Source organism: Carettochelys insculpta, chromosome 28 (assembly GCF_033958435.1).
Source record: "Carettochelys insculpta isolate YL-2023 chromosome 28, ASM3395843v1, whole genome shotgun sequence".
Taxonomy (NCBI): Eukaryota; Metazoa; Chordata; order Testudines; family Carettochelyidae; genus Carettochelys; species Carettochelys insculpta.
Window position 1 is genome coordinate 7,129,737 of NC_134164.1, and position 25,025 is coordinate 7,154,761.

A 25,025-nucleotide genomic window follows, 5' to 3' on the forward strand; every position below is an offset into this window, starting at 1 on the left:
GAGTGGGTGATTTTACTCTCACACCAATGCTCTGCTCTGGAAAAGGACCCCAGACTCTTGGTTATTTTAACTTTGTATTTATTTTTTTACATCTTTTGCAAAGTGTAACATGGTCATAATTTTTAAAACTGATGATCCAGATACAAAACTGAGGGTCCAACCATTTCAGCCAAGCTTTGACACTGGGAATAAAGACCAGAGACTGGAGTTTGGTAGCATACTTAGGGTTTGTCATTAACAGTGCATCAGAGTAACATCAAAATGCAAACAGTATGGCTCTGTGTACTTGGCAGTTGCCTCGAAATAGTAGCAGTTATTTAGAAATAACTTTGGCAGAGTCCAAATGACACACTCACTATTTTGAAATGAAATCAAAATAGCAGGTGCATTATTCAGATTCCGGTAAACCTCATTCCACGAGGAATAACACCTATTTCAAAATCACTATTTCAAAATAGGCGCTAATATGACACGGACTAGCACTTTTTGAAATAAGCGATAATGGACTCCAATAGCGCTATTTCAAAATAGCACTGTGGGCCCAGAAATGCTATTTCAAGATAGCCGAGTGCTATTTCGAAATGCATTTTATATGTGGACGTGTTATTTCAAAATAGCTTATTATGGAATTGCACGGCCGTGTAGGTGTAGCATTTGGGACTGGCTTTCAGATATGTGCAAAGAACATGACACGATATGATAGCAAATAGATGTTACCTTAAGATAGTTAAACATGAATTTCAGTCCTTTAGAAAGTCAACATTTCATATATCATTCTAAGAGAATTCTGTTACAATATTATGTAAGACTACATTGAACCCAAGGCACTGGACATTATAGAAATATACACTATTTTTTTCTACAATTATTTATAATTTGATATACTACAGAGTGCCCAACGCCATCCTCGAGCAAGCTGGAATTCCAACCATGCATACCCTCCTCAGGCAGCGGCGGCTCCGCTGGCTTGGCCATGTCCACAGGATGAATGATGGAAGGATCCCAAAAGACATCCTGTACAGCAAGCTAGCCTCTGGCAAAAGACCTCCTGGACACCCCCAGTTGCACTACAAAGACGTCTGTAAGAGGGACCTCAAAGAGGTAGACATTGACCCAGATAGTTGGGAAGAGTTGGCAGACAACCGCAGCAGCTGGAAGCAGGAACTACACAAAGGCCTTCAGAAGGGCGAGATGAAGATCAGACAGGTGGCAGAGGAGAAGCGAGCCTGTACAAAGGACAGCAAGGACCTGCCAGATGCCCACTACATATGCAGCAGATGTAGCAAGGACTGTCACTCTCATGTGGGCCTCCACAGTCACAGTCAACGCTGCAAATGACGATCTTAAATGGAGTTACAAAGGGCGCGATCCATAGTGTATGCAGACTGAAGGATGCCTACCTACCGATATACTTCAAACTTTGGGGAAGAGGAGCCAATTTTAGGTGGCATTGCTGGGACAGCTGGGGGCTGCGAGGGCATGTATGGATTCCAAGAGAAACTCAAGAGCTGTGTATTGGGAACTGTCACAGGATTAATTACAAAAGGGGGCAGCTGGGTGTTAGCATCGGGAAAGTGGCAATTTGTCAAAGTGTCGCAGAGGAGGTGCCCATAGCACTGAGAAACACTTCCAGACAGTTCTAGAGGTGATATCAAGTCCAGATGTTTCTGATTTGGAATCATGTCAGTACCTTTGTAACTAAACCACTGCATCAGGTGTTTTAAAACTCCATTCAGGGCTCAACAGCATCTATTCAGGGCTTTCTCTCACTTTGTATCCAGAGGCCTTATAAAGTGAATGGTGCTGTAGCAATGCCCAATAGATGTCACCTTCTTCAAAGCTCCTGAGAAGCCCAGAGCATGCTAGGTGGATCATGTCGTGGTGTCTTATTCTTCTCTCCTGCTCTGGTGTTTGCTGATTAAAATGAGAGTAAACAGCCACTACTAACATAAAACTGCCACATGGTTTATAGTTTATTTTAGCTGGATCCTGCCCTCAGGTGCATCACAAGAAATCAGCTGGCTGCTAGTGCTCCAAATGAGATCAGCAGAGGTCACTTAAAGCTATTTTGGGATACTGAGGTATCCCAAAATGTCTACTCTGTGTCTTGGACATGCTCTTATTATTTGGAAAAATTTTTCCAAAATATGGGTAAGCAATTTCAGCATCCCGGTAGTCCTCATTGTAGGAGGAGTAAGGGATGTTTTGAAAGAGTGCTTTATTTCAACATGTGGCACAGTTTAGACAGAGCCCAATGCTGAAATAGCCTATTTGAACTACACTCAAAATAATCATCACAATACAGAGCAAATTGCGTAGCTTATTTCGTGTTTAAGCTGTCATGTAGCCTTAGCCTTAGGGTCCCTTTCGTGCTCATCTTTCATTTTAAGCACCTACTAGAGTGGTCAGATTTTAATAGAGTTGCAGCCAATGTGTGCCCCCCACCCTGAGCTCTCTTCATAATGCAGCTACTTCTTGGGATGTCTGGGCTCGTCTCTACTTCCTTTCATGACTGGCTCTGACTCTGTATGGTATTGTGGGATGGATAGTAGAAACAATGCTCATGAACTTTCATCTGAGTTCCATACAGATAGTCAGTTTGACTGTGTTGGTTCCCCATTTTTATTCACTATTTATGGCATCATGCGATTTCCGCAAAGAGCTTTTGCTCGCACGGATGTTGAAAAAGGAGACACACAACCAAGGGAATTAGTTGTTACGTGTTCCCTTTTGTTCACTTGTGCTGTGCTAGGCTCCCTTGTTTTAAAAAGTTTAGTCATCTAATCAGGAAGCAGAAACAATACCAAGCAACACAGACAACCAACCCCAAAGCACTAACAGTGAAAGTAGATGGGTTGCAATCAATCCACAGGCTAAAGCTTGTCTGCCTAAACTGTTCAAACACCTGTAAACAGTGAATGCATTCACAAAAATGTCTGTCTACAGAAAGTTTGGAAGAAAAAAGAAAAAAGAACTTCAGTTGGTTAGATGATTAATTGCTAACTTGATCAGCCTGAATATTGATTCGAAGTGAATGTATAGTAATTATTTTATCTATAGAACACATATATGTATACATAAATCACATATACATAACTGATACCTAGTGGAAGAAAAATTTGATCCCAAGAGAAAAAGACTCAAGAAGTGGGAGAGGGATAGCTCAGTGATTTAAGCAGTGGCCTTGTAAACCCAGGCTTATGAGCTCGGTCCTTAAAGAGGCCGGTCTGGGGCAAATAGATTTTTTAAAAAAATCTATACTTGGTCCTGTCAAAAGGGCAGGGGATTGGACTTGATGACCTCTCAAGATCCGTTCCAGCTCTATAAGATATGTATATCTCCATAAATTTTATTAAGTTAACACTGATCCATTGAATTAAGCATACCACAGGGCTCTGTTTTCTGCTCACTTGTTCCAGAAACAAGTCTGAGAAACACATCAGAAAGAGGCAACATTCTTGCAGAAGAGATAACCCCATCAGTGTCCAGAGCAGAACTAGGATGATTCTGGACCTCGTTACACATGGCTTGGCGGTTATGAAAATCTTCCCTGTGTGATTTCATGTTGTGACATGCAGCTACGCAAGTTTAATTCAACAAACCTGCAGGAGCTCATTCACTCAGGCATATCAGCAACTGGAGCCTATGTTCTTGTGGGAATGATCCCTTCCAAAATTAATGGCCAAAGGCCAACACAGAATTTGGGACCACACTTTTGTTTCACATGCCCGCTGCCCCCCTCCATCGACTTGCTAAGACCCATTTATATTTTCAGTTTGGATGACACAAGAACCGTCAGCAGATACTGGAGCGTTCCAGTGATGCACGAAGAAGGCCCTTCTTGGGAATAATAAATCCTTTACGGTGCGACAAATGGCAAAGAGAGATGTTGGATAGGATCGTAGGTCAGGGAGCTACATAACTGCCCCCCGGCCCCCTAACTTGGTGCTTCTCAACTGTATCTACTGAGAACTTGAAGACCACTATTGGTGGTTAGAAATCCAGCTCTAATCAGCTTTATTTCTGGTTCATAGTCAGTGGCTTTAGTTATTTGGAAGAAATACTGGCACTGGTGAGAGGCTTCTCTGGACTCTTCTGGCTGCTCGTTACAGTCCCCGAGGTACTTGAAGGCACCCTGCTGCCGGACTCACCGAAGAAGGAGATGATTCGAGCAGGGAGCGGTGTGTGTTAACGGCGTCGGTTCTCTGCGTGACAGCCTCTCCTGTGTTCAGTCAATGTGTCATCGCTGGTGTGAGGAGCTATTCCGAGCTCAGGGAAGCAGCAGAGTCCACGTCTTCGGTGTCCTGCTCGTGAGGGGACACCGGCTGCCCGCCCTTCACCCGTTTCCACTTCATCCGTCGGTTCTGAAACCACACTTTAACCTGGAGGAGAAAAGGAAGGCATTTGTCATCGGCAGGAGATCTCTGTCTCTGCAGGCATGGGCAGCGAGTTCTATGTACCTGGGATGCCTGGGCACCATGAGTATTCCTGGCCTGGCTCCTGGCCCCAGCAAAATTTGGGGCCAGGTCTCTCCACCACCCCCATGTGCCGTCCTCGTGAATGACCCATTGGTGCATCCCCTGGCCTGCCTGCCACCCTCAGGCAATTTAAAACATCCTGGGGGTCTCTCCACCAGCACCGTGGCTTCCAGACGCTCACTCTGTGCAGCTGCCACCATGTCGCAGGGAGGAGGGTGTCTCCGTATATTGCCCCTGCAGCAAATGGGAGCTGTGAGGGTGGTGCCTGTGGGCAGCAACACATGAAGACATCCTCAGGCCACCAGTCTAGGAACCACTGTCAGAGTAGGGAGCCCCAGGTAATTGCCATATCCCCCCACTCCACCATGAGCCTGTACCCCTTACCCGCTTCTCTATCCCCACCCTCTGCCCCCGCCCCAGTGGTGCTGATAGGTGCCATAGGCCTTGGGGCAAAGTGGGAGGGGCGCCTGGCTCACCGCCTCTAGAAGGGGCATGGCCCAAGACAGAAGGGGCGGGGCTTGAGCAGTCAGCCCTGCCCCTCCCCATGATTCCTCTGAACTGCCTGCGGGGTGGCGCACAGCACTCCATGGCATTCCAAAGGGGCCCAGACCTTCGGCCTAGACTCCATCCCAGAGCCTGCACCCCAGATCCCCACCCACACCCAAACTCATTCCCAGGCCCTTCGGCAGGTGCAGGGGAGGATGTTTGAGGGGAGGGACTGCAGGCTCTGAGCAGCCTGGGAAGCACCAAAATTTCTGCAAACCCGCCGCCCAATGTTCTAGCATTGAAATAAGTTATGTCTGAAAAGAGCGTTCTCCCTGCAAGAGCATTTTGAAAGGAATCCTTCACCTAGAGACCCCAATTTTGAAACAAGAGCGGTGATGGGAGGTCACGTAAGTCGTAATGACCTCCGCATAGTACACATGAAAGTGGGTGAAAGTTGTTCATTTTGATGGCGTTACTATTCTAAATTAAATGCCCTGTTATTCCAGAATGGCTATGTCTACACTAGCACCGCAATTTCAAAAGGGGGATGCTAACGAGACACTTCAGGACATGCTAATGAGGCACTGCAATGAATATGCAGTGCCTCATTAGCATAATAGCAGCCACAGCACTTCGAAAGTGCCACTTTCGATCGCACACAGCTTGTCTACACGGGGTCCTTTTCTAAAGGACCCCACACACTTTGGCTGGGTCTACACGTTCCCCTTCCTTTCGAAAGGGGCATGTTAATGAGCAGGTACGAAAGATGCTAATGAGGCACTGTAATAAATATGCAGCACCTCATTAGCATAATGGCAGCTGCGGCGATTCAAAAGTGCGGCTTTTCGAGTCGCGTGCCGCCCATGGAGACGGGACCTTCCACAAGGACCCCCGCCCCCGTTTTCGAAAGCCCTTCTTTCGGAAGAAGGAAGATCAGGAAGAAGGGCTTTCGAAAACGGGGGGGATCCTTTCAGAAGGTCCCATCTCCACGGGTGGCACACGATTCGAAAAGCTGCACTTTCGAATTGCTGTGGCCGCCATTATGCTAATGAGGCACTGTATATTCATTGCACCGCCTCATTAGCATCTTTCAAACCTGCTCATTAACATGTCCCTTTCGAAAGGAAGGGGAACGTGTAGACCCAGCCTTTGATATCCCTTATTACTGTTTAGTTATAGAAATAAGGGGATTTCGAAGGGTGCGGGGTCCTTTTGAAAAGGACCCTGTGTAGATGAGTTGCACATGATTGAAAGTGGCGCTTTTGAAGTGCCACGACCGCCATTATGCTAATGAGGTGCTGCATATTCATTGTACTGCCTCATTAGCATATCCTGAAGTGTCACATTAGCACCCCCCTTTTGAAAGGGGGGTGCTAGTGTAGACGTAGCCAATAACAAGCTTTGCATGTGTATGCAAGGAGTGTTTTTCTGGAAAAAAGGGAATTTTCTCAAAAAAAAAAAAAAAGTGTAGACAAGCCCTAAGATCAGGCCAGGAAACAGAGCATAAACTCTTTCAATTCCCCATAAAATCTCCCCGTACGTTTATCCTCCCTCGTTAGTTCACAACATCTCCTTTGCCTGAAAGAAGACACCTCATCAGATGAGAATCTAAGAACCCCGGTGCCTGGTTCATTTCCCCTTGTGCTCCTTGGGATGCTGCAGTATTTGTGGGCCTTGCAGGCGCAGCTCAAATCCTGGGAGGTTCCACCCGGTCCTGCTTATGAAGTACCAGCCATTTGGTGCATGCAAGTGAATGGGATAGACCATCTGAGAGAGCCTAGGCATCTGTCGCTCAGAAATGGTTTTGCAGCTTAAAATTATATTTATCCATGGCTTTTTTCAACCAAATGCCAGAAATCAGCTTCCCAACGATCCCCAAGTTAAAATGCATCGGTCAGAGCTGCGACAAAGTTTTTCAAGTTGTGTGCAGTACGAATATTTATGCACATTTACAAAAGCAGAAGCAGAGGTAATATAATGCATGCCCCTGTCAGTCCACGCAGGGATAGCCCTGTCAGGGGGGTGCAGCTGCAGAAGCAAATATTCCAGAGGTACCTGTCTCTCAGTGAGGTCCAAATTCACAGCTATCTCGTATCTCCTGAGCCTGGTCAAGTAATTATGGTGTGCAAATTCAGCTTCTAATTCCCGCAGCTGCTCCTTGGTGAAAGCTGTCCTCTCCTTCCGTGCTTTGCTGCTGGCTTCTGGCTTGCTACTGGAGTCCTGGTTTTCTAAGAGACAAACATACTTTATGTGTCAGTTGCTGTCATACTAGTTAACGTTGCAGCAGACGTTGATGGGTTCTTGGTGTAGGTCCCAAGTGAAAGTGAGTGTAATGACCTGAGTCTATCCCCCTGCACAGCATCCGTGGCAGGGGGTGATGCTGTTGTCAGTCCCAGGCAAAGACCTGATTGGAAGCTGGGTACATTGGCAGAGGGCTGGAAAAGCAGGGGCCACGGGGTGGGACTGAGGGGGCAGCAGCAGAGCTGCATGGTGGAATCGTGCACAAGGCTTGGCTGCACTGTATCTAGCCTTCCCTTTCCCTTTCCTTTTTTTTCTTTTTCACATACAGCCGTCAGAGGGCCTGCTGATTTCTTCCACCGGGGTGGGAAAAATTTTGTTACCGGCATGTGCACCACAACAGAAACATGTGCTACACAACCGACTCCAGTCCAGAGTTCCCTGTAAGCTGAGGCTTGGGCATCTGCCCTGGAGAGATTCTAGTGATGCACATAAAAATTTATTCTGCCTATTGATGGAAGAAATTAGAGGGAATCCTGGTCCGTTCCCCAGGATAATCAGCCTGAACATCACAGTTAGAATGATTTAAAATGACTGAAATTGTTTCTTAGCAACAAAGACCAGTGAAATGACCTTCGTTAGAAAGGATGCACTCCCATGAGACAAAGTGGGAAGCTGCCACTAGCACAGACTGTGCTGCCTGCTTGTGTAGACTATGCTGGCTACTAATGTGCTTCCTGATGCGATTTGTGTTATTGGCTTCAGTCCATACAGCTTTGTTTGATTTGGATCCTGAGCAATGTTTCCTCTAACTTTTTCCATCCGTGGGAGGAATAAATTTTGTTGTGTGCACCGAGGCATGTGTGGATGTGCACCAACAAGAAACACACATGTTGCCGGCTGTGGGCATTCTGCTAATCAGCTGGGTGGCACTTGAATCTCTCCTGTGCAGCCACCCAAGCACTCAGCTTACAGGGAACACTGACAGCCACTGTCACGTAACTACACTGCATTTGCCTCCAGTTTTACTTAGGAATTTGTCTCAGCACCAGTGCATTGAATGAGGTGTGCTGTGACCACTATGGCTGGAGGTCATGTCGCACGTACCAGGGTTAGCAGCGCCAGTGATGAGACAATGGCCTGGAGCTAGTGGCTTATCATACCCAGCTCCACTGGTTCTGGTGCCTGCAGGGTTCCCTGGAAATGCATTTGGGTTATGAGCTTTGCCACGGAAAAATTCTCCTAGAATGACTCCACAACGGGCGGGGGATGGGGCAGCAGGACGCTGGTGGCCGCATGTTATTGCTACTCCCAATAAGAGTGTACAGTTCTTATTATCATAGAATCAATGAATCATAGAAGAGTAGGACTGGAAGGGACCTCGAGAGGCCATCGAGTCCAGCCCCCTGCCCTCATGGCAGGACCAAGCACTTTCTAGACCATCCCTGAAAGCCATCTATCTAACCTCTTCTTAAATATCTCCAGTGATGGAGATTCTACCACCTCCCTTGGCAATTCGTTCCAGTGTTTGATCACCCTGACAGGTCGGAACTTTTTCCTAATTTCCAACCTGAACCTCCCCTGCTGCAATTTAAGTCCATTGCCTCTTGTTCTATCCTCAGAGGCAAGGAAGAACAAGTTCCCTCCCTCTGCCTTATGACACCCTTTTAGATACCTGAAAACTGCTATCATGTCCCCCCTCAATCTTCTCTTTTCCAAACTAAACAAGCCCAATTCTTTCAGCCTTTCTTCATAGGTCATGTTCTCTAGACTTTTGATCATTGTCGTTGCTCTCCTCTGAGGTGCCCAGAACTGTTTTGTGCATGTAGTTTTCACATTTCCGTGGCTGGTGCAAGACTTAGGTGGGGATCTGCCATCCGCACCCCGTTTCAAAACACTGCAGTCACAGGCACAGGGAGAGTGGTTTATTACTTCTAAGCCACATAGGGACACAGATCCTCTGCTTCAATGCCCAAAGAGAAGCCCAGGCTATTTCTACAAGGCCTAACACCGTGATGTAAACTGGCCTGCTACAGTGGAGGTGAAGGAGATTTTTGTCTCCAGCAGAATGTTTTGTCTCATCTTAAAAAGAAAAATCTACCATTGTTTAATGATGCCATTTTCCACTGCGTTTCTGTCACTGTCTGAAATGAAAAGCTCCCCACACTAGGGAGCATCTGGTTATGTGACAGGGAAGACCGAAACGCTGGCGATGTTGGGAGGATGAAGAAGGGAGGAAGGACGTGTACACCTTGCCAAGCTGCCCTGCGTATTTGGGCCTTGAAGCAAATTTTCTCTAAGGCGCTCAACTTTGTTCTTTCACCAACTTCCACGTCAGCCTTTCCTCATTAAAAATAATTTAATTTATTTCGGAATTTGATTTAGGAAATTCAGCATGCGGGCTCAGCAGGGTTCCCTCTCACTTTTTCCCATTCGTGGGTGGAATAAAGTTCGTTGTGTGCACCAATGCACATGCAGATGTGCACCACCCATAGAAAGGCCTGCTTCCCCTTGTGGGTAGCTGTGGGTGCTCTACTGATCAGCTGGGTGTTGCCTGAATGTCTCCTGGGTGGCCGGTCGAAGGTTCAGCTTTCAGGGAACACTGAGGTGCGGTGAAGTCACAGCTAGAAACCACTTTACAGAGGAAAACACCAGCTTTGGAACCTCACAGAAATGTGATATGAACTAGGATGCAGCAGTTCCAGCTAGGTTTAATAAATCTATTCAGATGGACACACTTCGTGCTTTAGCTATCTGCTGAGGATTAGCCACCCTGTCCACTCTTATCCAAAGCCCTTCAGGTTCCAGTTTCCCATGTAGCCTGAAGAGAGATGAGGGGAACCTCAGGTTCTGCTGCAGCCAGCATTTAGGAAAAAGAAGGGAACTAGTCCGGGGGCACAGACAACACATGGGGGTGCACACGGAGTCCACATGTACCTCTCAAGCGTAGCCACCCCATATACACTCAACATCAGCTTCGCGCCACTTCTGATGAGTGCAGGGCTGGTCTTGCCCTACCCATGGAATGCTGTGGCCCAAAAGCAGCATGAGCTTCCTAGCTCACACTAAACCCAGGCAGCACCAGTCCATATGGCATGGGGAGGGACTGCCCCACACTCAATGGAAGCAGCACAGTGAAGTGCACGGGGGGCAGAGCTGGGGCAGGGAGGGCGGAGCATGGGTGGAGTAGGGATGGGAGAGGGAGGGGCGGGGGTACATGGCCATTGTTCCCTCTAGAATCCCTACACCAGTCACTCTGTCTGGGGAGTAATTGTTCACCTAATTTAGAGCAGGATAGATAGATTTTTTTTATGCTGGTACTTGCCCATGCTGAGTACCGGCACCTCGCTAGCCCCAGCCACAGGATTGCCTAGGGTTAGGGGACAGGAAGCCAGCAGAGTACTGGCTCCTCATTGTGTTTTTGCAAAAAAAAAAAAAAAACTGGCTGGAAGGATAGCTAGATACATTAAAAATACTATTACTGAGTTCTCTGAAGGAAAGGCACGGAAGAATAGAAATGCTATTACTATTAGGGCTTGGCTACACTTGCCCCCAGCTTCGAAGGGGGCATATTATTCAGGGCGAGGGGAGATTACAAATGAAGTGCTGCGGTGAATATGCCAAAATTTGGAGGAGTAAAAGGCACTTCGAAGTAGCGCGGGCACTTTGAAATGCCCGCAGCTACACGCATGCTGGCACTTTGAAGTTTGATGCTTCAAAGTTGCCGCAGGGGAAAAGTAGCCTAATGAAGTGCTGCGTATTCACCGCAGTACTTCATTAGTAATCTCCTGTGCCCCCTGATCACCAGGCCCCCTTTGAAGCTGGGGGCAAGTGTAGGCCCAGCCTTAGGGAGCTATTCCAAGACGATGCACAAAAGACGATTGGAGAAGCACTTAAAGTACATCCCTAACAGAAGCAATGAATGTAAAATACAACAGTCTTCAAATGCTCAATTTGTTTGTGGAAGGAAACCAACTGGAATAATCCACGGGGTTTAAAATTCAGGCCTCACAATGCGTTCACTCTTCATGCTGCCCTTCAGAAATGGAGACATGACATGTCACTCCCATTAACAATCATTTCTGCCAGGAACTGCTAGCATTTCACTGATGGGATTGTCCTTGGCCACATTTCTAAAAAATGTTTTTCATTAGCAACAATCTGTTCGTTTTAGCTTGACCTTTAACTCCCTCCCAACCAAATAACAGAGGGGAAAAATCACTCCCAAAATATTCCATCCAACATCAAACCCTGTTGCCCAGAAATCCTTCCCTTTGGCATCTCCCTAAGTAAACAGACCAGCAGCACATCAGTCTCCAAAGGTCAACAAGTTTGGGGGGTTGACAGAGCAGCAGGAGTTTCATAGCTGAGGACTCCATGCTGGGAGGCCCTTGCCACTGACTCCTGAGAGTTTCCAAGTCAAAGGATTCTCAGCTGCTCCCTGCTCCCTGCAATCTCAGTGGTAGTCAGGACTAGTGTTCCCTGTAAGCCGAGCGCTTGGTCGGCTGCCCAGGAAAGATTCCAATTCTGCCAGCTGATTGGCAGAGTGCCCACAACCGGCAGCATGTGGTTCTACTGGAGGTGCAAGTCTGCGCATGCCTTGGTGCATACAACAAAATTTAGTCCACCCATTGATGGAGAAAAAATTAGAGTGGACACTGGTCAGGCTCCAAACCATACAAAGCTGTACGGCCTGAAGCCAATAAACAAACTGCATCAGGGAGCGCATTAGTAGCCAGTGCAGTCTAAACAAGCAGGCAGCACACCCTCCGCTAGTGGCAGCTTCCAATTTGTTTCATGGGAGTGCATCCTTTCTAACGAAGGTCATTTCACTGGTCTTTGCTGTTAAAAAACAGTTTCAGTCATTTGTAATCATTTTAACTCTGGCCTTCAAGTTGATTGTCTTGGGGACTGGTGCAGGGTCCCCTCTAACTTTTTTCCTTCAATAGGCAGAATACATTTTGTTGTGTGCACCAAGGCATGTGCAGACGAGCACCACCTGTGGAAACACATGGTCTGCTAATCAGCTGGTCACCAGAATCTCTCTGGGGTGGCCGCCCAAGCACTCAGGTTACAGGAAACTCTGGACTGGAGTAGGTGGTATAACTTGGAGTTTGTGGCATGGGCCGCCTGGCAGACAGAGCTGCGAAAGGAATTGGCTGCTTAATTGGGATTGTGGTTTTTGTGCCCTTCCAAAAGTGGAAACTGGCTCGACTGTGCTTTGGAGTTTTGGCCAGAGGATGTGGAAAATGCAGAATGCAGATGAACTGTTACGAGTCTGTGCTTTAGAAAGGGTTTGTTTCTTTTTTCCTCCAGCAGAAATCATAAAAATATCCCAACCCAGAAAGATCTGCGGCCTCACTGAGGAGAAGATAGGGTGACATTTCTTGCAAACGGTGAACATTTTCAGACCTCCAGCCTCTCCCTGGATCTCACATCTCTTGCAAGTTCATATCTGCAGGTTAATCCAATTGGTTTTCTCCAAGGGGCTTGTTGTGTACAAAAGACACTGTGGGAGCCAAAAAGTACTTGTGTCTTGTGCCATAACATTTCCAACATAAGACCTGCATCAGCCTTTGCACACAGAGGGAGAGGGGCGGAGATGAGCTGTTATTTACAAAAGGATGATGAGCTAGAGTGTAAATCTGGAGTCATTATACTAAAGTCTGGGGATTTATTCTAGATTTACACCAGTGCTATTGAGATGAGAATCTGGCCCCCTGAGAAGACAGGCAAGAGAGCAGAGATGCAGTGACAATATTCACCCAGCTTCACCTGCTGTCCACTTCAGCCACGCTGAGCCAAGTGAGATACACAAGAGTTTCTCTGCAAATATTCCCTGAAAACTTTTCTCTCTCCCACCAACCCTAACTCATAGCCTCCTTCTCCGTCTCCTGGTATCCAGCATTAATTTGTGCAGTGTTCCCTCTAATCTTTTCCATCCAGGTGTGGATTTTTCCCATTCATATGCAGAATAAATGTTTTATGTGCACTGACTTATGGGTGAATGTGCACCACCAGGAGAAACTAAAAACCTAGCTGTGGGCACTGTGCTAATCAGTTGGGTGGCATTTAAATCTCTCCTGAGCGGCCACCCAAGCGCACAGCTTACAGGGAATACTGAATTTATGTGGTGCATTTTGGGGCACAGCTGGTGTGAACAGCCATCGGCACAGAAACACTGCACAAGGCATTTGTTGCAGCTGAGATATCAGGCCTGTAACAGCTACAACTTTCAGGAAGACTTGTTTGTAGGCAGATGTAGGATAAACTGTCCCCCTTTCCCGGTAGGGGTCCCATTGTAACCCCCAATTCGTTAGTGATTGGCTTGAGCACTTACGCATGAAGGTCAATTGGTAATGCATGCACACATGGTTGCTAGATGTACATTGGAATTCACAGCCAGTCACCATGCAGCTGGAGTTTTAATTATTGCCATTTTGTTCATTTCTGTAGTTTTGTTTTTCCTTTTCCCATTAATAAAATATTTACAAACCACTAGAGTATATGCATAATGGGTTTGCTGTTATGGAACATATCACAGGATTCCCAAATCCATGCTAACAGGATATCTGTGCGCCTGCAGCTTTCACCACGTGCGTTCATGTTGTCCAAGTGAGGTGAGCTCACAAATAGCTGAAGTGACTAGGAGTTCTCATCAGCTCACCTCTGGGAGGTATTTTTCTTGTCAAACTATTTCAGATCCCCTCTGAGGCCATCCAGAGGGGGAAGAGAGTTTCTGTAGCTGCTTTATTTCAGTCAAAAAAAGAGAGGTAGCTTTGTTAGTCTGTATCCTCACAAAACAAAAAAGCAGCCCTGTAGCACTTTAAAGACTAACAAAATAATTTATTAGGTGATGAGCTTCCATGACACAGACCCACTTCTTCAGCGCTGGACATTCTGAAGAAGCTGGTCTGTCCCACGAAAGCTCATCACCTAATGAATCATTTTGTTAGTCTTTAAAGCGCTACAGGCTTGTTTGTTTTATTGCAATCAAGTTAATCGTAATTTCCAAACTACTGAGTCTTCCCCGGGGTTCTGACAGCACTCAGTTGTTTAGTCTGATTTAGAGCTATGTCTGCTGGCACAACTGAGAACACAGTTAGTTGAATTGCTAAAGTAAAATGTGATATAAATGCACCTCTCCAGCCAGCACAGGGCTGAGGCAATTAAGCCTGACACCTGTTGGCTTTTGATATGTTTTCTTCCTGTCTTAACTGTAGTTATGTCCCCAGGCGGCTGCCTGCAGGAAAATGCAATTAAAGCCAGCTGGTGAACTGACATGTTACAGATCTAAAGAGAAAAAATGCAGGAAAGAGACCTATGAAAGGTGAAGGAATAGTCACTTTTTCCCTTCCTTGCTGCAGGGGCAAGTGAGTGCTACTCTGATAAGGGTAAGGGGGATGCCCTGAAATTTGGAAGTTAATATATTACAAAAGATAAATATCTCACACAGAGACTTGTGCATCTTCAGCACTTGTTTGCTGCAGAGCAGGGTGGATCTCTGGCTTAGGTTTCATATTATGTATTTGCTGCTTGTGTAGCAAGCTGGGTAGTTTAAAAAGAGCAGAAATAAATAAGGTACCTACCTCTAGGGCTGTCCCCAGGAGGGGCAGAGCCTGGAGCAAGCCCTGCATACTGTAGGACCTGCCCCTTTCATGCTCAGCCCCCTGACCTGCTCCCTGACCGGGGATTACCTGAAGCAGGGTGCAGGAGCAGATGATGGGGGCAGCAGCAACAGGGGGTTGCCTCCCTCCACATTCACCCAGCTCCCAGCTGCCTGAGGAGAATCAGGGCTCAAAGGGCCAGAAGGCCATGGTGGAGTAGAACAGGCTGCTGCTCGTGATGTGTAGGGGGTAGTGGGGCAAGGGGAGGTGACCCACCACTGCTGCGACCACCCACAGCCACCCATGACCTGCCACAGGCAATTCTCTCCCCTCCGATCCATAGGGGAGCTGCTGTGGGGCCCCCAAAAGCACAGGGCCTAAGGTGGCTGTCCCATCTTGCCCTACAGATGGGACACCTCTGCCTGGCTCCAAAGACCCTACAATAGAAATTGATACAGGCAGCTCACAAACAAAGCAAGGAGAGCAGGATGTAAGGAACGTGCAGTGTGAACGAATTCAGCACCAGCATATTAGTGCCACTGTCTTTTTTTTCCCCCCATATGTTGATTTTAGTCTTGATAGCCCAACATCTTTGAGGACCTCTTGAGGAGATGTCCAGTGGTTATGAGGTGCTTCCCAGTAATAGCTCAGAATTGGGCTGTGAAGCAGAACCTCGCAAAGTGCTTTGAGATCCTTGCTGAAAGGCCATCTATATATTCAATGGGTGCCTATTTTATATTAATAAGCTGCAAAAATGGGCTGCAATAAGTGCTCATTGTATTGTCCCCAAGAGCTATAGCTTCCTCTCATCAAACACAGGCTTCTGAGCTTTCTGTCTTTTCACACACATCTGGTACCTCTCACGCATCCCTTACAAATCAGTCAAAATTCAGCCTAATTACTACAGCACATTTCACCCGGAACGTTTGGACCGTCGTGTCTCTTTTGGGTCAAATCCTCACTTAATCACAGCTGTGGAAGTGAAACAGCTGCCACTAATTTGCCAACCATCCCGCTGCCCTTGCCCTCTGGGGGTTTTTCAGGTTGTGATTCTTTCTGACACCAGCACCTGCTAACAGGCATGTTAGAACCGACATGCTTTTGAGGGCATCGTGACTTTAAATGCAGCTCAACCATAGAAAACTCACTGTGTTGCGCTGCTATCAGTGGTATGACTAGTAAAGTGTCTCAGGGGAGATGTTACAAATTTGAAGGAGGACTGGAAACAGGGTTAAGGTTTTACGTAGGCAAAAATATAAGGCAGTGGTTCCCAACCTTTTCCCCTGATGTTGACCTCCAGTCATCTCCCAAACCTTTTGCAGACTCCCATCAAAGCCAACTCTAGCCCCTAGGTATGTTTCGTTAAATGAAAAAGGAAACCACAACATAGATTTTTAGACAGCCATTAGTGTTATTGGAAGAGATTTAATTTAAAAATAGTAATAATTGATTGTAACTTTGCTATTTGTTTAACACTTGTTTTCGATGACCATTTTTATTTGCCTTTTATTTTTTTTCACAGGTTGGGAACCACTGACATAGGGCATCGTACGCTCTTTGAAAAGTAAAAGTAAGTATCAGAGAAGTGGCCAAGCCCTTATTTAATCTTCTTGTAGGTATCCTGCATGGTACATGTTCTCATTTATTATTTGTATTGCATACAGACACCCCAACCGAGTTCTGGGCCCCACAATGATTAGCCCTGTACGTGTGCATTGCGAGAATCCAGGCCTGCCCCTGAAAGTTTACATACTAACCAGAAAGGGGATGGGGAGAAAAGGGCACAGAAGTGATTTACAAGTTACACAGCACTGCAGGAGTGGGGAATCTCCAACCTGAAGTCTGAATCTGGACTGTCGCTTGCCTGGATCTAACCCTCAGGGCTCCCCGCCCCAGTATCCAGCCTGGTTTTTATGTGGGTCCGTGGTCCCCGACCTAAAAGACGTTCCCCATCCCTGCAGTAGTGGGTCAGCTACAGAAGCAGGAATAGTACTCAAGAGTCATGAATCCCTGTCTAGAGTACCATCCCTTATCCCAGTGTTTCTTAAACTGCATTCCATGGAATACTGGTGTCCCATGAACAACTCGCAAGTGTGCTGTGAGTATTTGGAAAAATACATTGATGGGCTAATTTTTTTTTTGGATTAAATACAGATACAATGTTACTTCATGTCTATGATACCTGATTAAATTACTTCTTTGGGGTATTTATTTATTTATTTGGTCCGAAAGCATTTTTTTTGAAGCAAGCTTTCATAGTTTTTTGCATTTAAAAAAAATATTGTTTGGTGTTCCATGGTCTCAAAGCTTAGGAAATACTGACTTACACCATGTGCCTTCTCAGCTCATTATACAGAGTTTAATTGCCAGTTTGTTACAGGGGCAATCATTTAGGCAGATTGCCTTTCCTGTATTATTACATTATTAAGATGAGAAGAATTTTAAAAATGGAATTTATTTCTCATTGTTATTGCTTGAGCCTTTATTTTTTTGCACTTCACTGTGTCTGAACAAGGAAAATAGACTGATGGGTTTGTTTTTATTTATAGGCTGTTCCTGGCCATTTTTGCTTTCTGGTTCCAATGCACTAGCACATTAGAGTGTAAGGCCTAGGTCGTGTTCGCTGCTGGCGGAGGACTTAAATGAAAACCTCAGACTGTTTTAATTGGGTATAAAAATGATAGGACTATTTTCATTGATCCTTGGATTTATAAACCTTTATTTTTGTCTTCTAAAGTGATCTGACACTGACTTTGAAAATTTTGTAATATATTTGGGGCTTTTCCAGCATAAAAGGCATGGTATGAACATAAAGGCTACATCTACCCTAGTTCCTTCTTTTCGAAAGGGGCATGGTAACGGGCCAGGTCAGAAGATGCTAATGAGCTGCTGCCATGAATATGAAGTGCCTCATTAGCATAATGGCAGCCACAGCAATTCGAAAGTGCCGCTTTCAAATCGCGCACTGCCTGTGTAGATGGGGGGGCCTTTCTAAAAGACCTCCTAGTCTTCGAAAGCCCCTTATTCCTAAAACCAAAAAGGAAAGGCCCCCATCTACACAGGTGGCGTGCAATAAACGAAAGCGACACTTTCGAATTGCTGTGGGTGCCATTATGCTAATGAGGCACTGCATATTCATAGCAGCAGCTCATTAGCATCTTCCAACCTCGCTCATTACCATGGCCCTTTGGAAAAGAAGGGGCTAGTGTAGACGTAGCCAAAATGTTGTAAATGAATCCTTTCACAATGTCATCAGATCTCATCTCTGCTGTCCCCATTTAAATTCTGCAAGTATAAAGGTAATGCACAAGATTCTGTGCTCAGTTACACCTGCGCAACACCCGCGAGCTCTTATCCGTGGGTTCTCTGACTGTAATTGCTGATGAACATAAAAACAAAATGTTGTTTTCTCTCGCCTGTGTTCTGCTGTTCCCAGCACAGAGTTCTAGGCTGTTGAGTGGGAGAAAACTGAAATATCCAATTGTCCAGCTGGATGTTTCTGCCAGGAGGCTGTTTTATTTGTAAACATGTGGGTTAAGATGTCTTCTGCATTGCTGTCATCTGGAAAAAGCTTCATGTGGAAAGTCTAAACTCAGATGACAGAAGGTCTGTTCAAAGCTGCTTCCAGTTCTTATAGATGCCCCACACTGTCAGTGCCTGCAGGGGTTTATTAGTCACTCCCACACTCAGACCATTTGTCGTTTTATTTTAGAGCTGGTTTAAGTGCCTGCAGCATTGTTTGTTTACTTGGTAGCTGCCCCTTGATCATATGGAAACGTAGAATACCATAAGTTATGCGTCATTATAAGACTCTTTGCCTTTTGTGACGACGGTCATTGCAAAGCCTCATGTTAGAACCAGTTTTATGTGTCATGGGTACAGCTGTGCAATATGGCAACTTTGGGGAAATCTGTAAAAGACACTTATTGGAAATATTACAGCTGATCTATAGGAGAACTACTGAAACTACAGCTGTGAAAACAAATGCTCACCAATCTTCTGCTTTGATTTTCCTGGACATGCCAAGGCGGTCAATAAGGGCAGACCATAGCCCCTTAATAATAAAAGTAGGTAGAAAAGAGGGGTGTGTGGGTGAGAGAGAGAGAGAGATGTACATGAGTACTTGCACATATTAATAGCATTGTGTTTGCTGCTGCCCATACTAGGCAGTAACAGAAATATATTTAAAGACTACCGCACTGTAGTGAAAATTGGTGAACTAAGCTGAATGGCCCATCTTTCTTTTACATTGACAGAACAGTGTTCCCTCTAATTTTTTTCCCCATGGGCAGAACAAATTTTGCTGTGTGCACCAAGGCAGGGGTGGACGTGCACCGTCAATAGAAACACAAGCTGCCAGCTGGGGGTGGCTGTGGGTGCTCTGCTAATCAGCTGAGCAGCACTCAAATCTTTCCTGGGTGGCTGCCCAAGCGCTCAGGTTGCAAGAAGCACTGTATTAAAGTCTCCCTGTTTATCACAGAAGCATGCTTGTTTTAGGAGCAACAAGAATGATCAAAGGTCTAGAGAACATGACCTATGAAGAAAGGCTGAAAGAATTGGGCTTCTTTAGTTTGGAAAAAAGATTAAGGAGGGACATGATAGCGGTTTTCAGGTATCTAAAAGGGTGTCATAAGGAGGAGGGAGAAAGCTTAAACAGCAGCAAGGGAGGTTTAGGTTGAACATTAGGAAAAAGTTCCTAACTGTCAGGGTGGTCAAACAGTGGAATAAATTGCCGGGGAGGTTGTGGAATCTCCATCTCTGGAGATATTTAAGAACAGGTTAGATAGATGTCTATCAGGGATGGTCTAGACAGTACTTGGTGCTGCCATGAGGGCAGGGGGCTGGACTCGATGGCCTCTCAAGGTCCCTTCCAGTCCTAATATTCTATGACTATTGGGGAGTACCATGCAAGCAAAGAACCCAGTCCAGAAGTTCCTGTTGTATCTCTTTGGCTGAATACGGACCAAGAAAGAATTACAGGACTTGACACCAAAAAAAAAAATGACTGAAATTCTGTGACTGTGCTGCAGTGCACAATAGTAGCTGGTAAGACAGCATCACACGGCTCTATGTAACAGAGCAGCAGTGCACAAAATGAGGGGTGGGTCCCATCGGGGGGCATGAAATTTCATAATCAAGAGTGCAGCATGGTCGGCTGCTGGCTCTCAGGCTCACCCACCTCATTAAAAATGCTGAAATCTATTACTGTTTTTATGTCTGTGTATTCACATTTATATGCCCATTAATAAAGTTTTTTCCATTCTACAGACTTGTTTTCTTACAAGTGCCGAAAGGGATTTTTTTAAATATATATATATATATATATAGGAACATAACTGCAATTTCTGTCAGTTTGGATTACATTAGGTCGTTTGGGAGTGAGCTGCTAATTGCAGGGATGAAAAGGTGGCGCTCGACGTAAAAAGTTTGCTCACCCCTGTAATAGACAATTATCCTACAGCATGACTTAAGGTCGAGGAATTATAGAGGAAGATAAAGCCGAAAGAGAACCTACTGCAGAAGGTTATACAATAGAAGCTATAGCTATTCGGACATAGCTGCAGAACGAACAATGAACGATAAGTTAAGACCCTGGTATTTGGCATAATGGACAGTTCGAATAGGAGAGGCAGACCCCACAGAGAATGGGTAGATTGGTGCAGAGCTAGTCTACAGAAACTAAGCCACGCTGCACTGGACAGGGAAAAATGGAAGGAAATAATGAGGGAGGTATTGGACAACGAACTGGCACTGAGCCTATGGTTGATGGGCTCATCGTAAGTTGATAGATATTTGCTGGTTCACTTTATTAACCTTTGCTAACTTCTGAAGAGGCACTTGGATTTTGCAAATGCAAACCAAAGCCAATCCTCAGCAGGAGGGAGAGAAAGCGTGTCCCACGCCAGCTGCATTTCAAGGAACTGCCACTCAGGAAATCGGAATGCTAAAAGGCTAGGACTTTCTCCCTGTTTTGTTTCATTCTGGGGAAAGGAAAGGAGTGGTACTGTTTAATTACATCTACTTTATTATAAGAACGGCCATACTGGGTCAGACCAAAGGTCCATCTAGCCCAATATCCTGTCTGCCGAGAGTAGCCAATGCCAGGTGCTCCAGAGGAGGTGAACCGAAGACAATGATCAAGCGATTTGTCTCCTGGCATCCATCTCCCGCCTTCGACAAAAGGCTAGTTACCATACCTTACCCCTTGCTAATAGCCATCTATGGACCTAACCTCCAAACATTTATCAAGCTCTTTTTTTAAATTCTGTTAGAGTTCTGGCCTTCACAGCGTCCTCTGACAAGGAGTTCCACAGGGTGATTGTGCGCTGTGTGAAGAAAAACTTTCTTTTATTAGTTTTGAACCTGCTACCCATTAATTTCATTTGGTGTCCTCTAGTTCTTATACTATGGGAACAAGTAAATAACTTTTCTGTATTCACTTTCTCCACACCTTTCATGATTTTATACACCTCTATCATATCGCTCCTCAGTCTCCTCTTTCCTAGACTGCAAAGTCCCAGTCTCTCTAGCCTCTCCTCATATGGGACCCGTTCCAAACCCTTAATCATTCTAGTTGCCCTTTTCTGAACCTTTTCTAACCTTGTCAGCACAGAAGTGAGTGAATCGAAAGCAGCAATGGCATCACCTTTGCGACACCGTCTGCGCAAGGTGTTAAACTAGGGAGAGAGGAATAATGAAAACACTTGGCCAGAAGGCAGAGAATCATTTTACATTTCAATGATGTCATGTGCTGCACTGTGGGTTACAGCTCCTCTCTAATGACAGGCATCTGGGCTGGCATTTAGTGGAAGGAGACTGTGTCAAGGTTGCTCATAGCAATGAGGGTGAAAGGTGTTAGGAACTATTTGTCATCTGCTTAACACATGGGGATGTGCCTTGGAATCCCATTATACTCTTAACTTAAAGATATACATTCATTGAAATGTGGAGAGATGTCCCAGCTACCCTTAAACATATACATTCTCTTTTTTTTTTTAAGAAAACCTAACCACCTGCAATAGCGTTGTTGTGGTCTGGGGAAAAAAAATGTGTAACTTTATGGCAATTTGTTGCCTGAAAGGCTTTATGGCTTTGGATGGTGACAAATTCCATCAACCTGGGTTTCTAGCGACTATCAAGTATCTAAGGGAATAATTCAGAGTCTGGGTCTCAAAGAGGTTTGGATTATTATCTGTTTCAAATACACACTGACAGCTTGCCAATGTCTGGAAGGAACAGCAATGGGAAGCTCTCCAAAGCAGAGATTAAGACTAACAATGGAGCTGACAGAATGAGAGGGCCGGGGGGGGCTGGTCTCAGAGGTACTGTGTTGGGCAGACTGTTAGGAGATCCTTGGTTGAAGGCCTGGCTCTGCCCAAGCAGCTCCTGTGGCTTTGGGCAAGTCATTTAATCTCTCTATGCCTCAGTTCCCAGTTTAAAAATTGAGGTGCTGGAGAATAAATTTATCTAGATTTGTGGTGGGCTCAAATACCATAGTCAGCGGTACTCCTAAGGAAGCGATTGAGTTAGTTATTTCTTAGGAGAAACCAGCGGTCTCTCCATGCTGGTATTTCACACTGACAGCTGCAAAGTATCCATGAGACCCTTGGAAACTAGGAGGTGGAAAGTTTTCTCCTTTGGTAACTTACACCACCATATTGCTCTCCTCCTACTCGCTGAAGACAACCTCTCCTGGTTGTATCTAATCATGAGAAAGTCCTTAATTCCAGCTCTTTCCCTGATCTGGTTTGGCACTGAAAGTATTAAATGCTCAGGCAAACTGCTACATAGGTAGAAAGTGTATCAAAGGGGAGGAGGCATCTTTGATGGCAGGCAACAACATTGCGTGTTTGGCTGTCGTTATTCTTCACTGTGCTCCCATGTAGCTTCCTACACGGGACAGCCACAGATGGCACAGTTCAATGCCAGGACTGGTTGGCCCATAGCAATGCACATGGAGAAATGGGTTGATGCTATTCAGCTCTCAAAGAATGTGTAAAATGAGTTACATCATCTTCTGGTGAGATTCTCGGCACCTAGCAATAGAGATGCTACCTGATGTCTTGTTAAAGCTCAGAATGAGTGTCCTCCTTGGAGCTAGCTCCCTGGAGGCCCCGGAGAATGCATTTACCAAACCAGTAATCCTGCTGCCTCCCCATTTATGAGTCGGGGGTGGGAAGCGTGTTTTAAGATCTGTGATTTATTCCCAGTGAAGTCTGGGTTATTTTTTGAGTGCCAGGATCTTTTTCCTAATCCTTTCGTTTTAGCAACGGTCCCCACTAACCAGCCTGGAGCTGGTTTTGCTTTTCCCCTTCTCTAATGCACTCCAACAGGCTACCTGTTCTTTGACCTTCCCTCATCATTTCACACTCGGGGAGCGCATGGTGCAGCTGCCTGGCCACGGTTCCACTGCTTAGGCTACCCTGTGAATCTCGCTCAGGCTGCACTGTGACCCTGCGGGACAGTAGCTAGTTCAGGCCTGAGATTTGGAAATGCAAAGCGAAACCCCACAGAGCAGCAAACAGAAAGCATGCTAGCACTAGCTCCGTGCTGCCCGCTCCCCTTGTCGAGAATCCTGAAATGTACTTCTCCCTGGTTTCCTTCCCCGATCCCTGCTGTAAAATTGCACAGAGGTTCTGACCCTGCAAACACTGCTGCCCCAGATCCCTGGTAACATGCCACCTACCTGAAGTTTCCTTTTTCCTTTTGGAGGACTTTTTCTCCGTTTCGTTTGTAGTGCTTCCTGGTACCCCATAATCTTCATTCACGCCCCCTGCAGCAGCCACTAGGCTTGGGCTGCTGCTTTCTAGCTCTCCAGAACCCAAGGCCACTCCTGGGTTGAGTTGCCTTCTGGCCTCTGATGCTGCAAAGTGCCAGTCAGGATGCTGGAAAGGCGGGTGCTGCTCCGCAATCGTGCACTCCTCCCGAGGGAAGCTGTGGGGGGCAGCGGCCAGACAAGAGGCTGCGAAATCGGAATAGGCAGAGAAGTCTGGTTTTTGATGGAATGAGAACGGTGCTTGTGGGTAATGATTCACTCCTGCTGCTGTGCCAACATCTGAATGGGCATTCCTCAGGCGCCCCCAAAGTGGGGCAGTGGGATGCGGACTTTGCATACAGCTGCTTACGGAGGGATCCATTCGCTGGCTCTATCCTGTCCGTACTTCCAGATTCGTAATGGGAGTTGGCTCAGGCTTCAAGGATACAAGAGAGGCAGGGGGAAAAATGTATCCAAACTTATACAGGACAGAATTGGATTTCCCCCACCACCGCCCCTAAAAAGTGGTTTGTTTGCAGATTTTGTTCTATTGCAAATGTGCTCGTTTGGAAGCCCGGCTAAACTTTCCCATAGTCCCAGCTGGAAAACACCAACCAGATCTATGCCGCAAGTGGCCTGATTTCCCAAGGCCTTCAGCTGCCTCCCTGTGAAACACTGGACACAGGCGAAGCACTTTTTAAAGACTGTGCCGGTGACAAGTTTGTGAAGTGAAATGTGAGAGAGAAGAGGGAGGGGTTAACCTGCGTCCTCTCAGCCCCTCCAACCAAAGCAAAGCAGGCAACTATTAATCATCCGAAACCTTATATGCGCATCTAATGGGATTTACAGATGGAGACTTTTAAAGAAACATTGTCTGTGTGTATATATATATATTTTATAAAGGGAGAATGCTGCACACAAAAAGTCTTTAATGTTTCCCTGCAACACTAAGAAGTTATTTTTATTGCACTGTTAACAAAACTCCCCAAGTCTTGGATTTGGAAAAAGCCCTAAACCAGATCCAGAATTCAACAGATGTCAAGTTCCAGGGACTAAAATAAGGGAAATAAAAGCATGAAAGAACTTCACTGATTGCATTTGATTTAAGAGCTGATCCGAAAGTTTAAAAAAGAATTAAACTTGATATTATTATTCAAGGTCTCGTGAATGACTGATGTTGACTTTCTGCAAAGAGGGGCTTGGTGACAGGCGGATTCTACTGCCAGTGGCAAAGAAGAATCAGCTCTTGGTGTGACCATTTTTCTGGAGAATTGTCCAGATGCCACTTTTCTCTGAAGAAGTCTGTAGTTTGCATGCCAATGGGAGATACATTTTTCATCTGCTGTTGAAAGTTTTATAGTTTTTGTTAACAGAAAACAGATTCTCAGCCCTTAAAGCCATCGCGGTTGAAAGGATTTTAGCAGGGATGGAATCTGCCCTCCAGATCTGTCCCAAAAACGA

The 25,025-nt window shown here is 45.9% G+C and overlaps 1 protein-coding gene across 1 annotated transcript; it reads right to left on the reverse strand.

Annotated features, from left to right (window-relative positions):
* Positions 1–67: 67 nt before the first annotated feature.
* On the reverse strand, positions 68–24,226 carry MEOX1 (mesenchyme homeobox 1). The gene is made up of 3 exons (XM_074978909.1): positions 23,496–24,226; positions 7,020–7,192; positions 68–4,382 (listed from the first exon to the last, which is right to left on the reverse strand). The coding sequence occupies exons 1-3, from the start codon at positions 23,944–23,946 to the stop codon at positions 4,260–4,262; spliced, it is 747 nt and encodes a 248-aa protein (XP_074835010.1). The 5' UTR covers positions 23,947–24,226; the 3' UTR covers positions 68–4,259.
* Between the last annotated feature and the right edge of the window lie 799 nt (positions 24,227–25,025).